This window comes from Saccoglossus kowalevskii, chromosome 5 (genome assembly GCF_978046115.1).
Source record: "Saccoglossus kowalevskii chromosome 5, keSacKowa6.1, whole genome shotgun sequence".
Taxonomy (NCBI): domain Eukaryota; kingdom Metazoa; phylum Hemichordata; class Enteropneusta; family Harrimaniidae; genus Saccoglossus; species Saccoglossus kowalevskii.
In genome coordinates, this window is record NC_140645.1 from 20,114,604 (window position 1) to 20,136,546 (window position 21,943).

The 21,943-nt window shown below is 36.3% G+C and overlaps 2 protein-coding genes across 3 annotated transcripts; both read left to right on the forward strand.

The window, feature by feature from the left end:
• Positions 1-272: 272 nt before the first annotated feature.
• Positions 273-4,923, forward strand: LOC100377004 (ubiquitin-fold modifier-conjugating enzyme 1). Of its 2 annotated transcripts, XM_085499210.1 has the most exons (5): positions 334-462; positions 1,862-1,993; positions 2,294-2,461; positions 3,123-3,181; positions 3,653-4,923. In XM_085499210.1, exons 1-5 carry the CDS (start codon positions 340-342, stop codon positions 3,666-3,668), a joined length of 498 nt encoding a protein of 165 aa, XP_085355336.1. In that variant the 5' UTR covers positions 334-339; the 3' UTR covers positions 3,669-4,923. The 2 variants fall into 2 exon arrangements, with proteins under 2 accessions (XP_002730662.1, XP_085355336.1); XM_002730616.3 differs by lacking the exon at positions 3,123-3,181 and having other exon boundaries at positions 273-462.
• A 4,054-nt stretch (positions 4,924-8,977) lies between these two features.
• LOC100376852 (rRNA 2'-O-methyltransferase fibrillarin-like) lies at positions 8,978-21,571 on the forward strand. The gene is made up of 10 exons (XM_002730615.3): positions 8,978-9,046; positions 10,241-10,402; positions 11,471-11,494; positions 15,098-15,145; positions 15,967-16,061; positions 16,480-16,650; positions 17,722-17,854; positions 18,425-18,537; positions 18,805-18,950; positions 21,049-21,571. The coding sequence occupies exons 1-10, from the start codon at positions 9,037-9,039 to the stop codon at positions 21,068-21,070; spliced, it is 924 nt and encodes a 307-aa protein (XP_002730661.1). The 5' UTR covers positions 8,978-9,036; the 3' UTR covers positions 21,071-21,571.
• The last annotated feature ends 372 nt before the right edge of the window (positions 21,572-21,943 follow it).

Genomic DNA, 21,943 nt, shown 5'->3' on the forward strand with positions numbered 1-21,943 from the left:
TTGCATATATCGGTAGAATTGATTGAATTTACAGAATATATTTTCTGTTTTTGTACCAACTCGAAGAATGACGTATAATAGTCATAATTAACGCGACAGTAAAACAAGTCAAGTTTAAATCTTTCGCAGGTCAAAGGTTATATTTATAAAGCCGGTAAAGTAAGTGCAATATTTAGAGATGGTTTATTAAACTAGTTTGGAGAAAATAGAGCATTTGTCAGCAAAACAATTCGAATCTATAAATTATCTTAATTAATTTATTGCAGGATATTTCAGCAAAGCTCACTATTTATTTCTAACGAAACTACATCCTGTAAATGTACTATTGTTTATCGCAAAATGGTGGACTCCGCGACCAAAAAAACGCTTGGCAGTATACCTTTGCTGAAAACAAAAGCAGGGCCGAGAGATAAAGATTTATGGCCTCAACGGTTGAAAGAAGAATACCAAGCGCTAATTAAGGTGAGGTTAAAATCCATTGAAATGTAGGAGAACTTTCGAATTTTGGCAACATATGTCAACGTGTCTGACAAATGCCAGGTATTAGTCCACTAACTTTAATATTAATAAAATTTTAGCTTTAGACGATAATGATTTAGGCAAATCACTATTATAATAGTTTAAAATCTGAATCTCATTTGCTGAAGCAACATCTGCGTAATTTAGTGATTAAGTTTTGCTTTTTGCTGTCAGACTAAAAAATAAATAAATGGCAAAGCTACATAATAGAATGAATGAATTGAAAATAAATAAAAAAAACAAAAACAAAAATTTTCATACTGATACCCAGGGTGAGAGTTCACCCATAACTCTAATTCTAACGTTGCCCTCCCCCTTTTCAATTGTATATGTCCCTCTTCAAGACATGGTATGGTAACTCTTTCCATACTCATTAAAGGGTGGTAGTCGTGCCACGCATGCGCGAGATACTGTAGAATACTTTATTTTCGCTTGGAATTTATTTTCGCTATTTTCTCTGAAGGGATGATTTCGTGAAAATAAAATCCAGCGAATATACTTTTTTTCCTATATTTCACATTAATCTCATAAAAAATCAGTGAAAATAAATTCCAAGCAAAACGCCCAAAAAGCCTTTCCAGCGAATATTAATTCCAGCGAAAATAAAGTATTCCACAGTATATGGGTCTCGTATAAACAAAGATGACGACTTTGGCTGTTGTGCAGATCAACGAGTACAAACGTTTTAAAGTTTGGGGTGGGGTTTTATTTAAACAGAAGAACGAAGAATATATATGTTATGTTTAAACAGTATGAAAGATGACTGCATGTAAATCACTAAATGTATTTGTTTGAATATTTGTGTGGTCTTTGTTCTTTGTTTTAAAGATTAGGATGTGGGTTTCTTTATAGAAGAATGAAGAATATATATGTTATGATTAAACAGTATGGATATTCTGTCTTCGTTCTTTAAACACACTCGGCTTTAATAGGGTATTTTTATGTGATTGGATTACAAGTAAGCCTATAAGATTAAAGGGGGGTAGTCGTTGCGCCACGCATGCACGATATGGGTCTCATATGAACAGAGATGGCGACTTTGACTGTTGCACAGATCAATGAGTACAAACTGAGCCGTATCCAAGCTTTAATTAGGTAATGTTTATGTGATTGGAAGGTATTAAAGGAGTCACTGGCGGTATTCAGTGCAAGTCGCACCCAGGTCAAACCTCGTACTTTTCCAGCGCATGAGATTGAGATTGGGAAAATCAATGTTTATCAACACAAATGTCGCACATGCGCAGCGCAGACCACCGCGGTTTAAGTGAGTACAGTTGCAGATTTTCTATTTTGTTGTCTGAGTCTCGTCTCATTTGAATAACAGTTTATCTTCTCATATCAGTATGTAGAAAACAACAAGGCTGCAGACAATGATTGGTTTAGACTAGAATCCAGTAAAGATGGTACGCGGTGGTTTGGTAAATGCTGGCATATACAGGAGCTTCTCAAGTATGAATTTGAAATTGAGTTTGATGTAAGTATCGTCATGGTAATAACATCTATTGATTGTATGGCAGTATTGGACATGTACTACCTTACTACACAGTTATGTGAGTTACCGGTAATGCCTAAAAAAAAAAAAATCACCAAATTTTGAAAAACATTTTTGGGTTCTTTTCTTAAATTTATTCTTTGTGGATTATCACTCTGGGTAATTTATAATATTCGCTGCGATGGTAGCCATGCACTACCGTAGTATTTGCTGTGACTCGATGATAATATAATTTTGCTACTCCATAATGTAATTGAATTTCTTTGATATCATCCTTGATAGATTCCAGTTACATATCCTGCTACAGCTCCAGAAATAGCAATTCCTGAACTAGACGGAAAAACGGCTAAAATGTACCGAGGAGGAAAAATTTGTTTAACTGATCATTTTAAACCATTGTGGGCGAAAAATGTCCCTAAGTTTGGGATTTCCCACGCAATGGCTTTAGGGGTAAGTATTGTTTATGAACTCCCATGTGTATGGAATGTTACAAGGGTTAAATAATGTGCTTGTTGTTGGCTGGTATCTGCAAATTTTATTGGTAGACTATCAACTGAAGGTTGCGCATATTTTGAAAACAAGAAAGATGTTTGAAATTAGCAACGATTGTGGCATCTTTTTTTTTTAAGGGAACAATTCCCAGAGTGTTGTCATTAAGTTGTGCAATGCTAATCCGCTTTGTAATTGATTGAATCATACCATGTTCATTTTTAACAAGGAAATTCTGATCACTGATTTTAATGAGCACAGAAACAAGATGAACTTGTTCTGACTATTCTACTTTTTATGTGACTTGCACATACATGTACCATTGACTTGACCCAAATTGAGCGCTATTGTCAAATTTTGGCTCCATCTACCAAACAAGTTTGTACAGTCTGCTTCTCGTCACAAAAAAATTTGATAAAAATTAACAAATCTTTTGATCAAAAAATAAAAGCAATATATGAAACTGTCTGTATGGCCCAAAATGGTGATGAAATTTATTTTAAATTTTACAAAATGTGAAAATATTTGAACTAAATTTTTGGTGGGAAAAATATTTGCCACTCAAAAGATTAACCAACTATTAAGAGCTTAGGGAAGATTAACATTATTGTTTTTCATTTAGTTTCAGTTCTTTATTAGCTCCGCTGTCATCACATCGCAGCTGTTCATGTTTAATTTTGGGTAAAAAAATGTTATTTTCGTCTACTTCTTGAAAACTAGCTCAATTGCTATGATACTTGGTATATACGTACATTTGGTGGACCTCTGTCAGATTTGTTCATTTCATGTCAATAACTTCACTTCTTTATTTTTGGCAAATAGTTTTTGTCATTTTTGTTAAAATATGCTATTTTCAACTTCTTCTTGAAAACTACCAGCTCAGTTGCGTTAATAATTGGTATATAGGTACCTCGGGAGAACCCAGCCACAATCAAAATCCTTTTTTGTGGGTTTACCGCATTTGTCTTATGGGTGTGCATTGCTCGACTTGCAAATTTTTCTCGTCACGGAAAGTCTTGACATTTGAAAGCTTGAACATTCCTAGGGTTGCGTACAACAAAGAATCACAGTGTTGAATTCATAGAAATGAATGCCAGCTAGAGTTTAGCAATATCACTATTACTGACTGTATTTTGATTTCATTCATTACAGCTGGGTCCGTGGCTAGCTGTGGAGATACCTGATCTGATAGTGAGAGGCGTTGTCCAACACAAAGATGAAAAACCAATCGGAGATTAGAAAATATATAAAATTTTTAATATTACACAAAACAAAATAACTATGAACTTGTATGTATTCCTGAAATAACTATTGACTTGTATACATGTATAACTGAAATGTGCATCTCAATGGCCTTTCCAGAGCTGCATCATTTTGTGCTTGCTCATCTTAAAAATGTAGGGTTAGTCTAGGATATTTGGCAGACTGTTACCGTTCTCAACAGTGTTTGTGCTGGCATTTACATCATCATCTTTGACATTGTTTATGCACTTGGCAATGGTAGTGAGAAGTCTCATGCTTGAGTGTGAAATTGTAATCTTATTTATTTATTGAGCCTGAAACTAGCACATGGAACTGAAAATTAAGCATCACACTTGTCAGAAGATTACATAAGAGAGAGTATATTCTTACTATGAGATTGTTGATACTTAATGTATTGAATCATATTCGATAAAACTGGATGTACAGTATACAAATACATGGCCCCTCACTAAGTCGCGGGTGTCAGGATCCAAACGTTCTTCTCTGAAAGATGGACATTTCGATATTGAACTTACTATAAAGAGAAATTCAAGTTCAAAATTGAATTGTTTAATTCTTGCACATATGTTTCGTCAGTGTACTTCATATATTATGCAAGATCTCGCAGTCAACGGAAACTTTTAAAAATAAATAACAAATTGAAATAATTTGAATATAGAATGCATTTCTGAGCTTGCTCATATTACTGCAGACTATTTTTATTTTTATTAGCTGCAATAAAAAACAGTTGTTCTTAGAGTGTTATTTCAGATAAGGTCAGTAACTTACAAATGTGTCATTGCAGGTAGTACCGGGTATAATAAATATGGTGCAAAATAGTAATTAACGCGCATTGAGTTTGTCTTCGATGGCATGCTCATTTTAAACATTTTACCCCTAAATTTGAGGTATTGTGTGTTTTCGTCAAACGTATTATTCATAGTTCAGTGTTTTGACAATACAGAAAATACAGTTGATGTAAAAAATCACAAAAACGCAGTTTTGTTTTTTGAGCTTCAGTACAATAGCATTAAAGAACTTTGCCAGCAATTGTCATGAAAAGTGAGAGAAATTTGCCAATGCCGAATGGGATTACCATTGTATTTTTGTCACAAAGATTTGAATTAAGCACAGGAAGCAAAACAGAATAAACATTTTCGGGTAAAATGAGTTCATAATGATCTAGTTGTCCGGTTAGTGTTTTTGTTGTATTACAGGAGATGGAGAAGCATGTATTAAAGTTACATTCATACTTTGTATTATCTATGAAAAACATATTTAAAGCGAGAGGGTCATCACCTGCACACGTGCTGGAGTCCCAAGCCACGATAACACGCTCTAAAAATGCAAATGCTCATAGGTAGATGCTTGTTTGTAAACAATGACACGCTATGGGCACGTGACGACTCTCCCGCTTTAAGCATCTGAAGGGCTTTAGGTGTATCGGTAGTACAGTTCATGAGAAATTGTCGTATGAATAATTTTAGGAGGCTTTTCTAAAATATAGTTACCATGGCCTTGAGTGATTAAAACAATGGAAATTATGTCTGATTGGTAATCAGACACAATGACCTTAGCTTCAGTGATCCAATATTTAGGATTTGTTGCCAAATTCATTGATTTAAAGCTGTGAGTCGTCAACTGCGCATGCATCAGATGGCCATAGCGTGTCATTGTTTACAAACAAGCATCTAGCAATGAGCCTTTGCATTTTTATCGTGTGTTATCATTGCTTGGGACTCGATTCCCGCGTGTGCGAAGGTTACGACCCTCTCGCTTTAATCAAAGACATCTGCTGTCTTTAATCAGTTGGCATGGTGATTACAATAATTTGCATTTAATACCAACTAGGAATGCAGCTGTAAGAATATTTGAATATTCAAATTCGTTTGTGGGATAGGCAGCATAAAACAATTACCAGGGAGCTGATCTACATACTAGCCACTCATATTTCGTGAATTAAGCTCAACATGTCATTCTCTGTATTTACCTATTCCAATCATAACCAGATTTTTTTACCGAAAATATGATTGAAAAGTTCACTCAGAATCGAGGTATACACTGACATATTAAAAATATTATTCAGTACGACACTAACAATTTTGTCAATTGTAACCCTCCGAAATCACAACACCCTAATCGTACTTCCTAAAACAGTGAGACGTCGTCAACCGAATCAAGTAGGCTCTTAAGATCTGGGGGGGGGGGGTTCTCTGAATAAAATATGGCACGCAAACTGAAGTAAAAAATAACACGTATAACTAAAAGGGGTGTTATTGAGTTACACGCGTATACGGTGTTTAGCTAAGTGTGAACAAAAGAATCTAGAAACAGTATGATTTTAGTATGTATACAGGGTATCTATTTTAAGTTTCCGCACTTGAAAAGGGGTATAATTTCACAAAACAAGTACGTGTTTAGAGGCTTTTTTTGAAAAGCTATACTTCAGCATGGGTACGAGGTCTGATTTGAAGTACCCACCCCTTGGGCTTCAGATATACCCAGATAGAGAAAATGCGTTGCGTGTATTTCCGTGGAAACTATTACGTACTAATAAAACAAGCGCTCACACGTAATACTCGTAGGTGCGGACTATCTGTTATGATATCATGGTCGTCAACTTGAATGGTCATATTTACCGTAAATGTCCATAAAATTGTACTTCATTATATAATTTTAGTTGGTCTATATATAAACTTTTTATTACTACATTCAATTATATTATTTGTTTCACAAAACTTCTTTTTTTTTTTGTATTTTCTGCATTCCCGATCAAATCATGGACGTTGTTTTCTTGGTGATCGGTTACCTCTTTTCATCAACTGCCATGCTTTTTTCAGCAATGGGCAAATCCACTTTCGAAAATCCCAACATGTTTTGACATCATTTTGATTCATAGAAATGATTTCTTAACTTTCTTTCTGTTTTGACTTAAAATAAAAGTAAAACTACGCTCTAATACTACAAGTGGTAACGTGAAGTCTTTCCCAGGGTGATTTTACTTCTAAAATTTTGCAATTATTTGAACAAATTAAGTTGTTTAAACAATACGGGTGGCTACACTGGAGTTGCAGCATATCATCCGTTTATTTGTCATATTTTGAACAAAACTGTCTAAAAATTAATGTCTAAAATCACAAAGTATGTTGCAAGTTGCCATGATGCTTTCCAATCTATTAACAATCATAATCTCAAACTGATTGGATAGGCGAGTATAAATAATAATAAAAATAACTAATACATTTTGTGAATGTAACTTGTTGTGAAACAATACGCGACAAAGTACTGTGGAATACTTTATTTTCGCTGGAATTAATTTTCGCTGAAAAGGCTTTTGGGGCGTTTTGTGTGGAATTTATTTTCACTGCTTTTTGATGAGTTTAATGTGAAATATAGGAACAAAAGTATATTCACTGGATTTTATTTTCACGGAATCATCCCTTCAGCGAAAATGGCGAAAATAAAGTATTCTACAGTATCTTGGAATTAGCATTCAGTGCAAACCAGACAAGATATATCAAAGGTATATAAATAACTCGGAGGTAATGAAACAAAATAAATATATTACAGGAAAATATATATATTTAATAAAACCACAAAGAATTACGTTAAAAACAAACATGTTTATGGACAGAATCTCGAACAAAGCAACAAGAGTTTCTAAAGGTCGGGAAGGGGACAGACGTTTTGGTTTTATAAACGCTCTCATTTTGTTTGTTACTCAAGGCACATCTGAGTGGAGATCGATACATCAGACACGGGGAGGGGGTGGCGAGGAATATGATTTGCTGCTTGACTATTTACGCAAAGTCAATCTTCAGCGAACCGTCGCCGTGATAGACTGACACGTAGGCGTGAGTGGCAACGTCGCCCGCCGAACGGCATCAGTTGGGTTTGGAGCACCGCGGAGGGCGCAACTTGCGCGACCTAGTCAGGCTGTCACCGTGACCGCTCTCTTGGACAGCCCGGGGTGCACTCGCCATTGATAAATACTTTTCCCAAATCCCCCCGAAAAGGTTTCTCCACTTTCACCTGCATCATTATTCCAGAATAATTTCACCACAAGGACATTGACAACACCATTTGTCTGGGTTAAAGGACGTCGGTCGATATGGGATCCACAACGACGCATAAAACGCGCGAAAAATGAAGTGTTTACGTGAAATTCGACCACCAAACACGTCACTGTGAAAGCACTTTTTGATTTCGAATTCATAAATGTTTGAACAACTTACCATTATTTGGGTTTACTATGGAACTGGTGATTTTGTTTTCTAAAATTCGAAGCTTTGTTGCCGTCGTTCATAAATCTTTCATTGTTTTGTAAAACTGATGGTTCTCCGTTTTTAAACTTTTATTAGAGTTAGCCATCTATGTCGTGTGAATGTGAATGCGAATGCTCTTTACGTGTACATCAGGAGCGGATCTACTAGTAGGATTCTGGAATGGTGGTGGTGGGGGGACGATAAGTTCGCGAGCGCCGATGGCGCGAAGCCCTGCCCTGGCCCTGTTGGTTGTTAAATATAGGGGGGACTGCGGCCCCTCTAAATCCGCCCATGCACATGTCTTTACGCTAAATGTAAGAACATTGATTCTATAAATATTCGACGAAATATACATAATATAGAACTTTTATTAGACGGGGGGGGGCAAGGGTTATTTTCGTTCAACGTAATTGTAACATTTTTTTTGTTCGTACAACGTAAATTGAAAAAAATAAATTCCGTAATTCTGTAATCACAGGCTAGACGTACAACGTAATCAATCAAATATTTTTTTCGTACACTGTAAAAATGTGTAATTTTTCTCGGTACGTACAAGAATTTACATCCAAATAAAAAAAATCGTAAAGAATAATCCAGGGAAATTACATTTTAGAAACTGTAAAACGGCTAGATGACACAATTCACTGCAAAATTTAATTTTCACTGTAAACTGTAAAAACGTCTTTTTTTCCTTGTAAATTGTAAAAAGCCCATTTTATTTCTTGTAAAACTGTACTAGCTACCCCTTGCCCTCCCTCTAGCCCATGTTCGGGAACCTGTATTGAATAACCTCAAAAAACAGTTATTTTTGTATTTTGTTGCTTCTGTTATTGATTTGTTCACAGTCCCTCCCTGTGGAGGGACTGTGGAGGATCTGTGATTTGTTGTTGTTTTTAAAGTGATGTTTGATACACCAGACGAATCCCTGAATAATGCGCCCTCTATGGCAAGGTTTAAAAATTACCTTTTAAAATAAATGCGGCGCATGCGTAGTTGTTTCACACGTGTTGTACAGTATCAGCTGAAATCATGAGGCCAGGTATTTATACATTTAATTTATTGCTTATTTACGCTTGATTCAAAATTTTAAACCATTGCAGACAGGCGTGACATCGATGTAGACTCTCTGCCAAACCTATTTTGTTACCAGTGGTGTAATTTGTGTGCTTTTTGACCCGACTTATGTGAGCGCAGCGCGACAACAAACATTCGATTTACACATGTGACATGTGGCTTTTGTACAGTTTGTTCTGTAGATCGTTTGCGTTCTCCACAACTTTCTTATTAAACAAAGCCTTATTCGGTGTTTTGTGATTGTACGGTTTTGGTGAATCACGAGTGGAACTGGGAGTATGTTTCGGCACATGACCTTGTATTTGTATTCGCTACACAACCGACGCGTGTGATTGTGTAATTAGGAATCGGTGGGTCACTCGATGGGAAGTGGTGCATTTCCCATTCACAGACAGCCATATTACAGCACCGCTTGGTTTTGCCATAGAATATAATATGTACATGTAACTTAGATAACAATGAATCTTCCTGAATATTATACATGTCCATTTGTAAATATAAATGACTGTATCTTGGGTCAGTTTTCCGTTCTCTGCGAGATCTCGCGTTAAACGCGAAAGGCGCAGACCGAACGTCTACAGCGAAAATTAAACTTTTTAATAGTTCAGTTCCAAAAATGCTGACCTTCTAGAGGTAAATGTGGCAATGAGATAAACTTACTTCACCAAGTTGCCACTACTTGTACCTTATTATTCGCTGTCCAATCTCGGACCAATCAGAGAGCAGCTTGTATGATGACATGACAGCATATACACAAGGCAGAATTTGATACGTCAAAAAAAATCTGTCACAAACAAGCTGCTAGTTGATTGGTCCGATCAAACTTGTCTGTCTAAAACGCTGTATGGACTAGTTTGAAGTTCTTCCTTATTTTGAATTTGTATGTCACATTTGAACTTTTTTCCTTGTTAACAACGGATGCAGCATAATGTAGTACATGACTGAATTAGAATCATGTTACTGAAGGTAAAACAATGGGGTGTCCATACATAAATTTTTGTAACATTTCAGGCTGTTATATTGTAAAATACACACTCTGGCTGACTGCTTTGCATCAACATCTGATAAGACCACCGTACTACCTTTGTGCATCCTTTGTGATATTCTCGTATCCTCATATTATTTATTATAAATGACGAAATACATTCTTTTCTTGTAGGATTTTCTCCAAGAGGCGGTGGTGGCAGAGGAGGTGGTGGACGTGGTGGTTTTGGGGGCCGGGGAGGGCGTGGAGGAGGATTTGGAGGGAGAGGTGGTAGTCGAGGCGGATTTGGTGGCGCGAGAGGTGGAGGCGGACGTGGAAGAGGATTTGGTGGAAGAGGTAAGATCACTTGATTTAAAAGGATGCATGGCTGTCCTATGTTATCTCCAAAGACTGTCTTCCATCAAGATCGGCAAATAAAAACACAGTATTGATGTGAAATTCATGTGCTGTTTTTTTTTTTTTATGATTAAATGATAACAGTGCATAATTTTCTGCTTTGATTGAATTCAACAAGTATGACTTCGGTTTCGTTCAGAATATTAAGTGATATTTATTTATAGCAAATTGCCGTAGAATTAAATATTTGCGTGTTTTTGCAAAAAAAAATAACATGAACATTTTTTGTTGCTTAAAGTGGAAGGGTTGTCTCCTGTGCATGCGCGAGGATTGAGTCCAACGCGACGGTAACAACACTCGCTAAAACGCAAAGGCTCATGGATAGACGTATGCGCAGGTGACAACTCCCCTGCTTTAATTGTATTTTGATTGTTCAGTCTTTGTTAAAATCACATTCGCACTTCCCAGATGTGTGGGGAACCACCCCCTGACCTGTATATATACCATACAATTTTGAGATCCTGGATTATAGGAATTATAATCACCGTCTTAACTAGGTGGCAATGAGGTTGGATAAGTAGTGAGCAAAATTTGGTTAGCAAAATTTTGTTCACCAAATCAGATAAGGGACCTTTAGCTTTAACCTAGTTCTGATGTCTTAATGCAACTTTAGTTGCCATTGTTGAGAGCTGTAATTCATTCCAGGAATAAGTCGTATCTAATTTGGTTTTTGATTATTCTGATGTGAAACTGCAAAATAAAACTGTTTGTCACTGAGTGTGTATGAAAACGTGTGTGGTGGTTTGGGCTTGCATATAAAACTTTCAAGATCTCAATATGACAAACACAACTTTTATCCAGAATTTTAGACAAATTGGAAAGTCTTAACTGTAATCTAGACATCATGGGTTTTGGCAACAATTGGCTAGGCAGTACATAGAAAATGGTGTCTGACGAACATTCAGACCTACCCTACCTTTAATGAAATGCGCGTTATCAGATCCACACAATTTCTTTTTTTTTGGCCTGACTTTAAATAATTTTGACTTTAAATATTTTGTATTACAGGACGCGGACGAGGAGGACGTGGAGGTGAGTTGTAATTATTCATAGTGAAAGACGATATTGGATTTTTTTCTGTGAACAGAAGACATGTCATTTATTTGATACAGGTGTCTAGAAAATTATTCCTATTTGTACAAACATTGTTGAATCATGGTCAACCTTGTATGAGGGAGGTATGCAATGTACCGTACTTTCCCCGAGTATAAGCCCAGGGGCCTGAACATGTAAAATCGAGAAAATTAGGGGGGTGGGCTCATGCTTGTGGACCACCTAAAAAAAGAAAATTTTTTGGAGGGTTTAAAATTGTAACCCTCTTCCCAATCTCGAAAAATCATCAAAGTTACATTTTTCGTTCACATCGCCGGTCTCAGAGAAATATTATGTCTTTTTGATTTCCACAACACTTTTTACAATGAAGAAATAAATATGTTCATAAAAATACACACATTTTATTACAATACGATTTACATACCGTCTGAATTTATGGTGCAAAAATGGATAGGGTCAGTGGGAAAACTGCCAAAGGCAAGATCTTTATCATAATCTTCGTTGTGGAATGTTTTTGATCGCTCGCACACTCTCGATACAAAGCAATTTCCGCCATGCTGTTTTTCATCATGATTTGACCTGAACAACTTCCTTTGACCTAACAGGTCATGTCATGTCATGCTGTGTTGTACAGACAAAGTTTTCCGATTATTGACTAAGTAATCTTTTCAACGCAATGCGGAAATGAATTACTGCGATGTTAAAATGCCATCTGATTTCAACAAAAAACGGTGATTTTTTTTCCCTAAAACTGTTGATTCGCAATTTTTGAAAAGTAAACTGAGGGTGGAGGAAGTATTTAAATGTTTCACGGCCAACAAGTCACGTCGAAGAATAGTTTGCTCGTTTACATCCCATTCACGAAGGTCTCAATAGACACGATTATTCGGGAAAAGTAAAACGATGTTCAATGACCATTTTTGGCGTTTCTAAAACCACTTCTCAAAAGGAATATTGATTAAAGGTGCGAATCATGTTCCGTACATTCGCCGGCCATGCACTCTGAAATTAATGGAGTTTTCTCATAAAAGCAGGAACCAAACTACCGTACGAATCACGATTATTATGCAATGAAATACACTATTTACTTGCATATTTTTAGTCCCCGTTCGGACGCAGTCCGAAAACGGGGACTTATGTTTTGCCCTGTGTGCGTCCGTGCGTCCGTGCTTCCGTGCGTCCGTGCGTCCGTGATCACCTGTATCTCGAACATGCATGGACCGATTGAGTTCAAACTTCACTCATACATCACACATTATATGGGACATATGCACATGCATTTTTTTCATGATCTGATTAACGATAGCCGAATAGCGGCCATTTTAAGGCCGAAAATGCATCAAAATCGCACATTTTCACCATTCCGGACCCGGATCTCAGTTATGCATGGACGGATTTTGTTCAAATTTGGTACATACATTAAACATAATAGGACCTTGATGCACGTCATTTTTTTTTTTGGATCGGGTTCGAAATGGCCGACTGGCGGCCATTTTGTTTTAAAGAATTCAGTTCTGGATCCGTATCTGAGACATGCTTGGATTGATCGAGTTCAAACTTCACACACACAAGGTACATCATGTCACAAATATGTATGTGCATTTGTTTCATGATCTCATTAACGATAGCCAAATGGCGGCCGCTTTAAGGCCGAAAATGCATTGAAATCGCACATTTTCACCATTCCGGACCCGGATCTCAGTTATGCATGGACGGATTTCATTCAAATTTGGTACATACATTAAACATAATAGGACCTTGATGCACGTCATTTTTTTTTTCGGATCAAGTTCGAAATAGCCGACTGGCGGCCATTTTGTTTTAAAGAATTCAGTTCTGGATCCGTATCCGAGACATGTCTGGATTGATCAAGTTCAAACTTCACACACACAAGGTACATCATGTCACAAATATGTATGTGTATTTGTTTCATGATCTCATTAACGATAGCCAAATGGCGGCCGCTTTAAGGCCGAAACTGCATTGAAATCGCACATTTTCACCATTCCGGACCCGGATCTCAGTTATGCATGGACGGATTTCATTCAAACTTGGTACATACATTAAACATAATAGGACCTTGATGCACGTCATTTTTTTTTTCGGATCAAGTTCGAAATAGCAGACTGGCGGCCATTTTGTTTTAAAGAATTCAGTTCTGGATCCGTATCCGAGACATGTCTGGATTGATCAAGTTCAAACTTCACACACACAAGGTACATCATGTCACAAATATGTATGTGTATTTGTTTCATGATCTCATTAACGATAGCCAAATGGCGGCCGCTTTAAGGCCGAAACTGCATTGAAATCGCACATTTTCACCATTCCGGACCCGGATCTCAGTTATGCATGGACGGATTTCATTCAAACTTGGTACATACATTAAACATAATAGGACCTTGATGCACGTCATTTTTTTTCCGGATCAAGTTCGAAATAGCCGACTGGCGGCCATTTTGTTTTAAAGAATTCAGTTCTGGATCCGTATCCGAGACATGCTTGGATTGATCGAGTTCAAACTTCACACACACAAGGTACATCATGTCACAAATATGTATGTGCATTTGTATCATGATCTCATTAACGATAGCCAAATGGCGGCCGCTTTAAGGCCGAAAATGCATTGAAATCGCACATTTTCACCATTCCGGACCCGTATCTCAGTTATGCATGGATGAATTTTGTTCAAATTTGGTACATACATTAAACATAATAGGACCTTGATGCACGTCTTTTTTTTTTTCGGATCAAGTTCGAAATGGCCGACTGGCGGCCATTTTGTTAAAGAATTCAGTTCTGGATCCGTATCCAAGACATGTCTGGATTGATCAAGTTCAAACTTCACACACACATGGTACATCATGTCACAAATAGATATGTGCCTTTGTTTCATGATCTGCTTAACAATAGCGAAATGATGGCCATTTTAAGGCCGAAAATGCATCAAAATCACGTATTTTCACAATTCCAGAACCGGATCTCAGTCATGCATGGATGGATTTTGTTCAGATTTAGCACAATGTGTTTGTACATATGCAGGTGCATTTCGGTCATGATCTGCTTTGAATGTATATGTCACTTAAATATGAACGGAACGGGGACGTGTCATTGACAATGACTTGTAATAAATGTCGTCGATGCCCAGTAAAAACCCCCTGGGCCTATACTCGAGGATGCCCTCAACTTGTTAAATGTCTAAAAACAGAGGGGTGGGCTTATACTCAGGGAGGGGCTTATACTCAGGGAAGTACGGTATGTTAGATAATATAAGTCACGTGGTCCAGAGTAAATTTTGACAGTATTCGCGTGTGGTAAAATTCAGTTCGTTTGGTGCTTTAAATGTGCCGAGTACACTTAGAAAAATGAATCTTTGATAAACATAGCGTGATATCAAGTTACTCTATTGGTTGATGTGTTCAATTCAGGGTTTAGACACTACGAGTAGTCCCACAGTACGACAAGTAAAATTGCCGTTCAAACAACAGAATAGTAACAGGCATTATAGATTTTTGGAAAGTGAGTTTAAAAGTTCACGTCATGCCTGTAACTTTCAATAAACAAGTTTTTTCTTCACCTTAGGTATGGCTGGTGGTAAACAAGTGACAATTGAGCCACATAGAATTGAAGGTGAGTTTCCTGTTTTGGTTTTTGAGTTGATTCTTATCAAATCATAACACAACTTACATTAGTGTGTGTAACGTTTTCACTGCCGGACTTTAATGCCCAAATCTTTTTCTTATATTCTTCAATTTTTCTGGAAATAAACCCTAATTTTGGAGCCAACTTGAGTCGTATTTTCAGTTTTTCCTCAAAAAATTTGGCTATTTTTGTGCCAATCTTCTGAATAAAAGTGCAGACTATAAATTAAGACTATTTTCTGAATTTGTGATGAAAAGAGAGTACTGGTGGTGAAAAGGTTAAGACAGTCATTTTATGCTTCTATTTTCTAAAAGGCACACCAATAACCCCACAAATTCACATGGTTATCATGTTGGGAAAAGCTGTATTTGACTTGAGTTAAAATTGAATGATCTGATTGAGCCCCAAAGAGTTGGATTTACCAATCAGCGTTCCATTGCATCCATTTATGATTTTATCGTCTTATATCACGTCATAGCCTAACTGCCAAAAACATGCAACTTTATGTTTGATTTTCCATGGAAACATTTCACAAAAAAAGCGACTCCATGTTCAAATTACCACCATTGTTTGATTGTTTGGCAGAGAATATAGGTTTATAGTGGAAAATTCTGCCAAGGTATAATAATGACCGCATAAATGACCCTTGGTTGGCAATAGGCAAAGGGGATGAAAAAAAAAATATAAATACAATTATTCCAATTTCTGTTGAATTGTAAAATTCTGGAAAATTTGTATCTTGCAAAATTATTTGCTGTTTGTGTGTACTCATTCTTACTAATACTGAATCGCTTTTTGTTGTCACCCAGGCGTCTTCATAGCGAGGGGGAAGGAAGATGCGTTAGTCACGAAAAACATGGTGCAAGGGGATTCGGTGTATGGTGAAAAGAGGATATCAGTTGAGGTGAGTTTTGTAATTGTGTATTGAGTTTTTCGCTTAAACTTGTCTTGAATAGAAGATTTTAGTATATAAATGGCAAGGACTGATCCTCTGCTGCAAATATCAAGTAATTTGACTTTGAAGTGTAATTTTTTTATATTTTATTGTTGAAATGCCAATTTTTGAAAGGAAAATATGACATTGAGATACCATTACTTCATCGAAATTGATGATCATCAAATTAATATGCCATGTTATTAAACATGAGAATGTTTTTGCATTTGTTGAACTTCATGTGATGTTTTGATGTCACCACATCGTTATGATTTTTGTTTGTCCTATTTATGAGATCAATTCAATGTGCGATCTCAAGATATTCATGAATTGTTTGTCAAAATGTGCTGACTTGCAACAATAGTGGTTGTTTCATTTGACCCCCTAGGCTGATGGAGATAAGTTGGAGTACAGAGCATGGAATCCATTCAGATCTAAACTGGCAGCTGCTATACTGGGTGGTGTAGATAAAACTCATATCACACCGGGATCCAAGGTGTTGTACTTAGGTGCAGCGTCGGGTACAACAGTTTCTCATGTCTCAGATATCGTGGGGCCGGTAAGTTATAACTTTGTGATGCCACAAGAACTTATTACATTGATGCGTACATGTTGTTGCAATGGGGGAACTTTCAACATGGCCATAATATCTAAGCAATGGTGTTTTAATTAAGTACTGAATGTGAAAGAGATCTATTTTGATTTTTCCCAAAACATGGTGTTGCCAGCTTAGTGCATGTTGTAGTGATTGTGTATAACCGTGCTAACACTGGCACATGAACAGTTTGACTGTACAAAACTTGTATGCATTTCATTTTCAGGTCATGTTCTAGTGAGATACTTTATTTTTTCTATTAGTAGTGTATATAGTAATGTAAATAATGTGTCTTTATGGTGAAATTAATTTGTATTATTATACATCTGTCAGCGTAACGCCATAAGTTATAGCCTACTGTAATTTTCTGGTGTTGCACTGGGTATTTTCATCCTACCTTATTAGGAAATGCGAATTCCAAATATGGAACAATTATGCACATAAGCGTCCTTGAATAATAAAAAACAAGCAGTGTTTGACTGGACTCCACACAAAGAAGTTCGCTGATTCTGTTCTAAACATTTAGGATTTCAACATTCCCATGATGTATCCTTGGAAGGAAAAGATGTATAATCATAAAGTTATTACGAGGATACCTCAAACTATGGATGAAGACAGTACGCAGTCGCATTGACCTCCACTGCGCATCGGTCGATACTCGCGTTGTACTGTCTTCATGCATACTTTGCAGTATCCTCATAATAACCTCATTATAATAATCCAGTATACTATATGATTTCTGTGTGTGTTTCTACATGTATTTGAGACATGCTGCTAATAGAGAAAATATGGTAATGCACCAACTCATAGAACTATTTTTTATCGTGAATAATTTCATTAATACAATTAAACTCATTTTCATCATAAAAAAGTGGCAATGTACAAACATGAAATTTATGGATTACTAGTAGCTATGAAGAAATATGCTAATTAGTATGCAAATTAATATGCAAATCGGCCATAGCAAAATTGGGATAATTGAGAACAAGGAAATAATTTTATTTATTAATAATTTGTGATTTTACGTTGTTGCAGGATGGCATTGTTTATGCCGTTGAGTTCTCGCACAGATCAGGACGTGATTTGTTAAATGTTGCCAAAAAACGAACCAATATTATTCCTATCATCGAAGATGCCAGACATCCACACAAATACAGAATGCTTGTAGGTGAGTCAGCAGTTTGATGTCATGGTAACCAGGAGAGACGTTCACATAGTCTTTATTGTAACTCTTCAATAGGGCTTCCAGTAGGCATCATGGAATGGCAGCCTGTGTTCAGCACGGGTTCACTAAAACACTGCTAGTGGAACAAACATACAAATTATTATTACAAATTAAGTTTATTAGATGCCATTAACCCAAATTTGATACATGGTTTAGGATAGCAACAACCAGGGTATTTTGCAGTCAAGTAAAGTTTGTATTGACCATGTGTCGTCGACGGATTATTGATGTTACAATCAACACATTTTTTTATTTACGTCAAACACAGAAGCATTATAGTGTGTACTTCTCGCAAACTTTGCACTGCCAGTAAATCATGTACAAACCACAATGAAGATGTTGATGTGTCTCCGCACTACCTGAGTGCATACTTTGCAGTATTCTCATTATAAATACATAAACACTACAATTACTAGATACAACAAGTTTTTACTCAATTCCAAATGATGATCCAACAATTGGTTTCCACAGTACAGCTCTGATTTTGTAAATTTTATACTTATATAATTGCAGGTATGGTGGACACGATATTTGCCGACGTAGCACAGCCAGACCAAGCCAGAATAGTTGCCATCAATGCGCATAATTTCTTGAAAAATGAAGGCCATTTTGTGATTTCAATCAAAGTGAGTAAAAGATTTAATGATGAGCTTCGCAACTTGTTCACCTCAGACGAAAAAATCACCTTAGATAACATTTGGTAATAATCACAATGATCGTTCTTGTGTTGAGTGCCTTTACCCTTGAACTTTTGACTGACAAAATAGTAGGCATTTTTATGTTTTACTATAATTTTGGATTAAATAAATTAATATTGTTAAAAGTGAGTAAAGTTGATTTTTGTGTATAGTTATTTGATGTCATGTGTAATGTTCATTGGTTTCTTATTGCAGGCTAATTGCATAGACTCAACAGCGGCACCAGAAGCAGTGTTTGCCGGAGAAGTAAAAAAATTGCAGTCAGAAAGATTAAAACCACAAGAACAGTTAACGTTAGAGCCATATGAAAGAGACCACGCTGTGGTTGTGGGGGTTTACAGGTTCGTAAAGAGATCAATTTCAATGTTGTGTTCTATCAGTTCAATCTCACTAGCTGCTACAGATTAGGGTACTGTAAAATACTTTAATTTAGCTGGAAATAATTTTCGCTGAAAACATTGTGGGTGTTGTTTGTAATGTATGGAATTTATTTTCACTGATTTTTGGCGAGTCAAATATAAAATGTTAGAAAAAAAGTTATATTTACTGTATATTATTTACACTAAATTATTCCTGCAGCAAAAATAGCGACAATTAATTCTAAGCGAAAATAAAGTATTTGACAGTATCTCTTGTAGTCAAACCTAATGTAAGTGAATGCTAAACAAAAATTTTTCACTATCGAAAGTGATACTTACCGTACTTACCCGAGTATAAGCCCAGGAGCCCTGAACATGTACAAACATGTTCATGAAAATAGACGCATTTTATTACAATACGATTTACATACCATTTGAATTTACAGTGAAAAATGGGTAAGGGCTGTGGGAAAACAGTTGAAGGTAAGATCTTTGTTGTGGAATGTTTTCGATCGTATGCAAACTCTCATGATTTGACCTGAGCAACTTCGTTTGACCTAACAGGTCACGTCTTTAGTTAACCAATCAAAATGCTGTCGTACAGACAAGGTTTTCCGATTATTGACGAAGTAATTTTGTCAATGCAATGCGGAAGTGAATTACTGCGATTTTTTTTCCCCCTAAAAGCTGTTGATTCAGAATTTTCGAAAGGTAAACTGAGGGTAGAGGAAGTATTTAAACCTTTCACGGTCACCAACAAGTCATGTCAAAGAATAGTTTGCTCATTCACACCCACTTCACAATAGTCTCAACGGACACGATTATTCGGAAAACCAGGTTTCACGGCTTGACAATCACATTTTGGCGTTTCTAAAACTACTACTCAAAAGAAATATGGATTACTTTAGTATGAAATACAATTTTTACATGCATATTTTAATAAATGTCGTCGACACCCGGTAAAAACAAATTGATATGCCCTCAACTCGTTAAATGTCTAAAAACAGAGGGTGGGCTTATACTCGGGGAGGGGCTTATACTTGGGGAGGGGCTTATACTTGGGGAGGGGCTTATGCTCGGGAGGTACGGTAGAACTACAGGCACATGGCATTAAGTGGTATTAGAAGTTATATGCAATTACATATAGCTGATCTGATAATGGCTTACATTTTTCATGTGAATACTGGTGTTTACAGAAATACTGTAGAATACTTTATTTTCGCTAACCGAATGGTTCAGTGAAAATAAAATCCAGTGAATATATCTCTTTTCATATATTTTACATTCAACTTATCAAAAATCAGTGAAAATTAATTCCAGCTAAAATAAAGTATTTTACAGTAAGAGGAGTGTTTGAATGATTGCTCACATGCCAAAAAGTAGTAATGAAAAAAAAAAGGAGTTCCTTCAGCACCCCTACCTCTAATTCCAATTCTAATCCTCACCCCAAGCCCAATTCAATTGTAAATGTCCTCTCTAGATAACTAGGTGTCCTTAGGAGGGACGTATAAAATTAAATGAGGGTAGTAGTGGGGTAAGTGTTAGGGATTCAAAGGAACTTTTTCCAATATCCAATGGGTATGGTGAAAACTGTTAGTGTCTCATTTTTAGTGCATACTTAAGGCATTACTGTGTACTGTTTATGAAGTTTCTAATCAATGCAGGCATTTTATATTGTGTTTTTTTTTCTAAAACATTCGATGACCTAGCTTATTATTTTAGGGATAATTTAACCCTCCTTATATCAGTCTAGAAATGTTGCCTCGATTTTGCTTATTAACTATGGTGATTTATTCCGATGTCTCAAAGCCATGAGAGGCTACATTTTCGGCGCTGTAGCAAATATCAGTGAATACGGCATGTGAGGAAAGCTTATCATTTGTTTGGACACGTAAACATTATGCAGATTAGCAGTGAGCTATATTGATCAACCAATCAACGTCAACGTCACCTGATGATGGAGACAAAATCAGGGCAATGTTTCCAGACAAATAAATAGATAAATAACAGATGTGATTTGCATGCATATTTTTTCGTTGTCGATCATTTTGTGATTACCGAGTACTATTTCTATTTTCAGACCACAACCTAAAAAGAAGTGAAGATGATGTAAATTTTACAAGTATGTATTTTTTATCAAAAAGACAAAGACCTTACTTGCGAGAAGACGTCAAACAAGACCAACTGTGAACAATCATGATATTTAATTTCTCATCAGCAGAGCTGCTTTTAAGAAAAAAACTGCATACTAAAGTGTTTTTGTGTTATTGGTGATCCTGGGTACTACCAAATATTATGAGTTCCTGTGGTCAAAATATTTTTATCCATTTATTTTTATTCTACTGCAACATGTACAGCACACAACTTTTCGATATAATCTCATGTTTTGAAGTTGTGTTCCTCTAAGAACTTCTTTTTACTCTTTGAGTCCAGCAAAATCACCAACCTCTTGGGTACATTTTTCCTACCCGGCAGTATTGTTTTTTTTTTCTTTCCTCTAGTAGTATTATTTTCACTGTAAACTTACAGAGTCTGCTCATTCTTCTTTCCTTCACAATGTAATATATTCTATTGATTTGAATAAAGCAAGGTATCCATTGTGAGTTCTTTCATTGTTTGTATGTTGTTTCAATCAACCTTTGCTTAGGTTGATTATTTTTACAATGAAGAACACGTACATACTTTCAGACATTTGGAACACGACTTCAACTGACAAGTAGTCTATAACCCAGTATTGAAAAGGTATATTGCGCAAAGGTCAACTGATTTTGATTGTGCAGGGGTGTAAAGAATCGTAACAGCTCAAAAAAATGTTCAATTTCAATTGTCTTGGGGGGGGGGGGTAATTTTGTATTGTGTGTGTTAAAATTGCAATAAACTGTGGCCTAGAATTAATAACTGAACGAAACTAATATAGGGTTTGCACTTTTTAAATTTCAAGGGTAGTCCGTACCATTCATTTATGACTCGTTTTC